At 37.6% G+C, this 7,501-nt stretch overlaps 1 protein-coding gene across 1 annotated transcript; it reads right to left on the bottom strand.

Annotated features, from left to right (window-relative positions):
• Positions 1 to 222: 222 nt before the first annotated feature.
• Positions 223 to 2,988, bottom strand: LOC141630703 (ribosome biogenesis regulatory protein homolog). Its single transcript, XM_074443472.1, has 5 exons — positions 2,962 to 2,988; positions 1,330 to 1,366; positions 1,108 to 1,236; positions 862 to 979; positions 223 to 475 (listed from the first exon to the last, which is right to left on the bottom strand). The coding sequence occupies exons 1-5, from the start codon at positions 2,986 to 2,988 to the stop codon at positions 238 to 240; spliced, it is 549 nt and encodes a 182-aa protein (XP_074299573.1). The 3' UTR covers positions 223 to 237.
• Between the last annotated feature and the right edge of the window lie 4,513 nt (positions 2,989 to 7,501).

The following is a 7,501-nucleotide window of genomic DNA, read 5'->3' as shown; positions in this document are numbered from 1 at the left end:
AATTCCTAGGGAATTGAGATTATGAAGCAAATCAGGACGGAGAAGTCGATCAAATGTTTCTTTACTGTTGTTTCTGTACTCAGTCGATCAGATTAGCTGCATATGCAGCGCTTTTATGATGATGAACAGTAAGTAATTGCTCACTTCTCTTTTAAAATTCAATTGTTTTTATGAATCGAATTTAATTGGTTTACCTCCTTTTCCGCGTCATTGCTCATGATTCAAATCGTTTCGTTTCTAATTATGCGTGATGTTTGAAAAGAGTTCAAAAGAGATAGCAAAGATCCAAACCTTTCGATGTTTCCCATCGGCCTTTGGTTTCTTCTCTCCATCTAACTTTGTGTCAAACTTTCCAATACTTGCTGTAGATGTTGCTGCATAACCAGCAACTTGCTCTAGCTCACGTTTACCAAGTTTTTTCTGAGCAGTCTGACTACCGGTAATGGGTAGTGCTCGGGCAGCTAGTTGGACATGGCTGGCGAATTAACTCAGTTTAGAAGAAATTTCTTAACCATAAATCATGATAATTCGATGATATAACGAAATTTGTTAGTGGATTCATATTCCAAAGATTTTATTGTCAATATATGTGTCCACTTTCAACCATCAAAAGTGCTTTGAGCAAAAAATCAGTTGACCAAAGTTGCAATACCCTTGTCGGTACAGGTGTTTAACAGGGGAACCATATGGCTATGGATAAACTAATGCTTAAACACATACAAAAATAGATTATCTTGGAGATAGAACCTTCAAGATTTTGTACGCTGGTATAATTTAAATCCGTTATGCTTACGCTTCATGAACTTAATTCTAATAGACAAATAAAAATTTGACTGCAACATTCCATAGTAAAAATGATACCTTGGCAGAGCTCCGACTTTAGCAGCTTCCTTGAGATTATTCAGGCGATTCTTCTCGTGTTTATCTGCTCTTTCTTTCCTACCCTTTTTTCTCTTTGCAAAAGGATCCTCACCAGGCACTGCAAGTAAAGACATGACATGACTAAATAAGTACTTGCTCCCCTGAGCCTAGTGAATCCATGACTAAGGGTGACGGCAAGATGAGAAATCGACAAGAAAATAAATGCTCAGATTGCCATGTTCTTACCATCACTAGGCTTGGCTTCAATAATTGGATCATCGTTTTCATCATTAGCACGATCATGCCCGTAAGTGCACTTCCATTCGCCACTCTTCTCATCATATGCAATCTTGTCTTTCTTGCGTTTTTTTATGCCTACAGAAAGATCACAGGAACCAAGCAAATTTAAGTAATGTCGATTGCAAAAATAAAGTCAAGTGTTCAAGTAGTAGGGAAGCCCATGCTCACCCTTGCTCTCAGCAAATAGTTCCCACTTTGTTTTTGGCTTTTGAGCAAAAGCTCAGCATATTCTCATGACATAGACTTTGTTTATCGGACTAAAGTCGAAGCCCAAATCAGTAGCAATGAGGAGAATGCAGAGGTGGCCAATGTCGTAGGCACTTTCAGCCTTATATGAAGATTATCAAAAAGACGGGGGCCAGTTAGCTATTAATCTAGCAATTATATGCTAGCTTTTACTTAATTATAGCAATAACTAAATAATCATGCTTCTGGCCCTCCTCTTGTATTATTGCTTTGCTTAAAAATGGTGGTGGTCACGCATAATTAGAAAATATTGGCTGACTTGGTTCCGATTGCTATCTCTTTTGTTGACACCGGAATAACATCACAATAACAGCAGAATAACAGCACAATAACACGTGGTAAAAAAAAAGAAAAAAAAAAATCAAAGTCGTAAAAAAAATCAAAGTGACACCAGAATAACATCACAATAACAGCAGAATAACAGTAGAATAACAGCACAATAACACGTGGTAAAAAAAAAGAAAAAAAAATCAAGGTCGTAAAAAAAATCAAAGTGGCACCGGAATATTAACACAATAACAGCACAATAACATGCAGTAAAGAAAAGAGTAAAAAAATTAAAGTAGTAAAAAAAAATCAAAGTAGTAAAAAAATCAAAGTGACACCGGAATAACATCACAATAATAGCAGAATAACAGTAGAGTAACAGCACAATAACACGTGGTAAAAAGAAAAGAAAAAAAAATCAAAGTCGTAAAAAAATTAAAGTAGTAAAAAAAAAATCAAAGTAGTAAAAAAATCAAAGTGACACCGGAATAACATCACAATAATAGCAGAATAACAGTAGAGTAACAGCACAATAACATGTGGTAAAAAAAAAAGAAAAAAAATCAAAGTCGTAAAAAAAAATCAAAGTAACAGCAGAATAACATCACAATAACAGCGGAATAACAATAACATGTGGTAAAAAAAGAGAAAAAGAATCAAAGTCATAAAAAAAATCAAAGTAAAAAAAGCACAATAACAACATAATAACACGAGGTAAAAAAAGAAGAGTAAAAAAAATTCAAGGAAAAAAAAATTTAGTACAAAAAGAAAAAGAAAAAAAGGTAACATAATGAGAAAATTAGAGAAAAACATAAGAGAAAAAAAAATCAAAGTTGTAAAAAAAAGCATAACAACACGAGGTACAAAAGGAGATAAAAAAAATTTAAAAAAAAAAAAAAGAGTAACACTAGAAAAAAAGAGAAAATAAGTAAATGACAATGATTTTATATGACATGTAAGATTAGATCTTGGCCATTCATCTTTAATATAATCTAGTGGCTGAGATTTTCCAAACTCACAACTAGTGGCTGAGATTTTCCAAACTCACAACTCACCATAAGAACCAAAATCACCAAATCCAATCTCTATATATATATATATATATATATATATATATATATATATATATATATATATATATATATATATATATATATATATATATATATATATATATATATATTCGGGATCCTTTGAGAATCGCTAGGATAATGAGAATCGTGAGAACCACTATTCTATACACGGTGAAGATAGATAGTCACAATTTACTTTTCATAACCGTCGCACACTCCCAAACCCTCCAGTTTCATTCATTTTTACATTTTCCCTTTCTCACTCATCTCGCTTTCTCTCTCTTCCCCCGATCATTGTCTCCAATCATCGTCTTCAATCACCACACTTCAACCTTCTTCGTCTTCACGCTTCATATTTTCTGACACTTTCAAATGTGCTTCTAAAGTTATGGTTTAAGTCATTTGTCACTATCATTTTCGCCCCTCTAATTCGCTGAAACCGCCATTAAAGAGTTTCATTCTTCCAAATTAAGGTAATCTGCTTTTCAAATTAATGGCGATTGTATTCTAATTTGTTAATGCATGTTAATTTTCCTAAGATTCTTCAATTTGTGTCCATATTTTAACCATATTTTCTAGTAATTTGCCTAATGAAGTTAATTCATTGTTTTTACATGACGAATTCTTAGTTTTGTATTCTTATTCCTCAACCGATGTGGAATTTTAGTTTCTGTAAAATTACGCAATAACCGTACCTTAATTTCCCATGTCGTTTGTTACTTTTCAATTTCAACCTGCGGAAATGCTTCATTTCACTATGTCAATGACAAACCTTCACATTACCGTTTAGCTAATTGCTGCATTTTATCTTTCTGAAATTCCAGGTTGTGCAAACAAGTCAAGCTAGCGAAAATCACCGAGAAAGACTCGTTTTCCTCGTATGTAACTTATCTTCATATTACAAAACCTTTTGATTATTTATCTTATAAAGTCCTAATAACAACTAGTAATTGTTGTTGATAAGTTGAACTTTTGTGTGTTGAAATCTATGTTTCATATGTTTAATTGTTTATAAGCTAATTGATTGTTCTTGATAAGCTAATTGATTATTGTTATATGACTAATTTTTAGGTTGTTCTAACTTATAAATTTCTGATTACAACTAGCAAGTTCTAATTCGCTTATTCAAATGTCGCTTATCGTGTTTTTTGTGTTGAAATCTATGTTTCATTTTCACCTAAGCTGTATTTTGTTGATTTTCTCCTGAAATTGTTTATATATCAAGTTCATGCATACTAAGCAGTATATGCGCTGTGTTTTGAGCTACTAAAGTTAGTAACTGGTCTACTGAGTCAACTAAAATTTTACATATTTCCTCCATTTAAAAGTCTTTCGTCTTTTTAATTCTGCATACAGAAAAAAATTATGGAAAATTGGTGCAAAGGTTGGGTAGTCAATCTCGAGGATGTAGAAAGAGAACTTTTTATTGAACATTATGTCGAAGAGAAAACAGAATCTCTGAGTTACCTTGGTCAAGTTAACAAAATGGAGTTCAATGATCGTCGCAATCAACCAAGATATGATGTTTTCACTGATCCAGATCTTGTGTCAAAAATCTTCCACCTACTTGATAGTTGCTCGGATAGGGCAAGCATGGTCAATGCCTGTAAATTTTGGGCTAAGCTCTTTCTTTTTTATCTGTATTCACCTGGTGTTCTGGTAGCGTACCTGCAAACTTTACGATTTAATGATATTAATGGCGTGAGGATAATGCGTAGTCGTGGTAGACTAATTTTCAAAAGATGCAAGTGTTTTATGACAGATAATATGGCAACCAAATTCCTCATGCATATTCACCAATGAAGAAATGTATTGCAGAACACCCATCTTAATCCACTTAATCAGAGTCAAATTAAACAAGTTGATGAGATGTTGCGGGATATGCCAACTTTGTTACATGAAGAAGCGAAAGCAATAGCAGCACCCTTACTAGTTTGTCGAAGGTTCTCTTATGTTGAATTCGTTGATTTGACGTAGGTCTAGCACAAGTTTGTACAACTTTTTGGCCAACGTACTGTATTGGTACTTAGGGCACTTAGGGTATTGAATGTTAAGGTTTAAACGTTCCTTTTGTCAGGCTTTAGTAATAATTATGTAATTTAGGTTTGGCATTTTAGATTATAGAAGTTGTTATGTAATGTTGGTTTGACACACACACACACACACACACACACACACACACACACACACACACACACACACACACACACACACACACACACACACACATATATATATTATATTTTGGTTTGACTTTAAAAAACAATGTTCTTTCATTTCCCAATTTTAATTAGTTTCTATCCGTATTCATCAAGCTGTGTTATGCTCTTCACCATTGTTTTGCAACATAATTTACTGTGAAATGTTGCAATCTGTCTTAATTATAAACAGTTGATTTGTACAACAGTTTGTCTTTCAACTGTCTTTACAATATCCCTCAAATCATTGACAAATATGGGGCGAAAGAGTGTTGCAGCCAAGAAAAAAGTTTTACTAAAAGGAGGTCGGTCAGTCAAAGATTATTTCCCACCAAAATCGAAAGCTGAAAAAAATGATGTTGTTGACCCAAGTAATTCGAGTAAGAAAATCTGTATAGTCTTGTACATGCATGAAAAACAATATCCTTAGCCTTGCACATGCATGAAAAAAAAAATATATGTACATTAAACAACCTTACACGTGCATGAACTAAGAAACATTAATTTTGACAACCTCACATAATGCAGCCTCACCTTAGAATGAGAAGTAAGGGAAAGGGTTGAGGGTTGGATTAGGCGGATCACCGCGGATCCGCCTAATCCAACCGTTAACCGTGTCCCGTCCCGTTCTAGGATACACGACAACATATGTTTATTAAACAATCTTGTACATGCATGACAAAGCACAGAATGTGCATTAAACATTCTTTTAAATGTATGAAACATAAAGGAAAGGGTTAAGGGTTGGATCAGGCGGATCCGCGGTAGCGGTCCGCCTAATCCAACCCTCAACCCTTTCCTGTCCCGTTTTAGGATACTCGGCCCTCTACTTTTAATCTCGTCCCAAAAAAAGGGTTCACTCGGCCCCTTTAGGGTGTCTTTTGATCTCGCGACCATTAGAATGATAAGGGAAAGGGTTGAGGGTTGGATTAGGCAGATACACGGTAGCGGTCCGTCTAATCCAACACTCAACCTATTCCCGCCCCGTTTTAGGATACTCGACACTCTACTTTTAATCCCGTCCCCAAAAGAGGGTTCACTCGGCCCTTAGAGGGTGTCTTTTGATCTCGCGGCCGTCCAAAAGATAAAGAAAATGGTTGAGGGTTGGATTAGGCGGATCCGCGGTAGCGGTCCGCCTAATCCAACCCTCAACCCTTTTCCGTCCCGTTTTAGGATACCCGGCCCTCTACTTTTAATCCCGTCCCAAAAAAGGGTTCACTGGGCCCCTCTAGGGTGTATTTTGGTCTCGCGGCCATCCAAAAGATAAAGGAAAGGGTTGAGGGTTGGATTAGGTGGATCCGCGGTAGCGGTCCGCCTAATCTAACCCTCAACCCTTTCCCGTCCCGTTTCAGGATACCCGACCCTCTACTTTTAATCCCGGCCCCAAAAAAGGGTTCACTCGGCTCCTCTAGGGTGTCTTTTGGTCTCGCGGCTGTCTAAATGAGAAGCGAAGGGTTGAGGGTTGAATTAGGCGGATCTGCAGTAGCGGTTCGCCTAATCCAACCCTCAACCTTTTCCGTCCCGTTTTAGGATACCCGGCAATATATGTTTATTTAACAACCTTGTACATGCATGACAAACTGCTATATGTACATTAAACAGTCTTTTAAATGTATGAAAAATAAGGGAAATGGTTGAGGGTTGGATTCGGTGAATCCACGGTAGCGGTCCGCCTAATCCAACCCTCAACACTTTTCCGTCCTAGTTTAGGATACCCGGCCCTCTTCTTTTAATCCCGTCCCCAAAAAAGGGTTTACTCGGCCCCTTTAGGGTGTCTTTTGGTCTCGCGGCCATCCAAAAGATAAGGGAAAGGGTTGAGGGTTGGATTAGGCGGATCCGCGATAGCAGTCCGCCTAATCCAACCCTCAACCCTTTCTCGTCCCGTTTTAGGATAACCGACCCTCTACTTTTAATCTCGTCCTCAAAAAAGGGTTCACTCGGCCCCTCTAGGGTGTCTTTTGGTCTCGCGGCCGTCCAAATGATAAGGGAAAGGGTTGAGGGTTGGATTAGGCGGATCCGCGGTAGCGGTCCGCCTAATCCAACTCTCAACTCTTTCCCGTCCCTCGGCCCTCTACTTTTAATCCCATCCCCAAAAAAGGGTTCACTCGGCCCTCTAGAGTGTCTTTTGGTCTCGCGGCCATCCAAATGAGAAGGGAAAGGGTTGTGGGTTGGATTAGGCGGATCTAGTACCGCGGATCCGCCTAATCCAACCCTCAACCCTTTTCCGTCCCGTTTTAGGATACCCGGCAACATATGTTTATTAAACAACCTTGTACATGCATGACAAACCACTATATGTGCTTCAAACAGTCTTTTAAATGTATAAAAAATAAGGGAAAGGGTTGACGGTTGGATTAGGTGGATCCGCGGTAGCGGTCCGCCTAATCTAAACCTCAACCCTTTTCCATCCCGTTTTAGGATACTCGGCCCTCTACTTTTATTCCCGTACCCAAAAAAGGGTTCACTCGGCCCCTCTAGGGTGTATGTTGGTCTTGCGGCCGTCCAAATGAGAAGGTAAAGGGTTGAGGGTTGGATTATGCGGATCCGCGGTAGCGG

The sequence above is a fragment of the Silene latifolia genome, chromosome Y (assembly GCF_048544455.1).
Source record: "Silene latifolia isolate original U9 population chromosome Y, ASM4854445v1, whole genome shotgun sequence".
In the NCBI taxonomy this organism is placed as follows: domain Eukaryota; kingdom Viridiplantae; phylum Streptophyta; class Magnoliopsida; order Caryophyllales; family Caryophyllaceae; genus Silene; species Silene latifolia.
The sequence above is the reverse complement of the archived record's forward strand: the minus strand, read 5'-3'. Positions and strand labels throughout refer to the sequence as shown.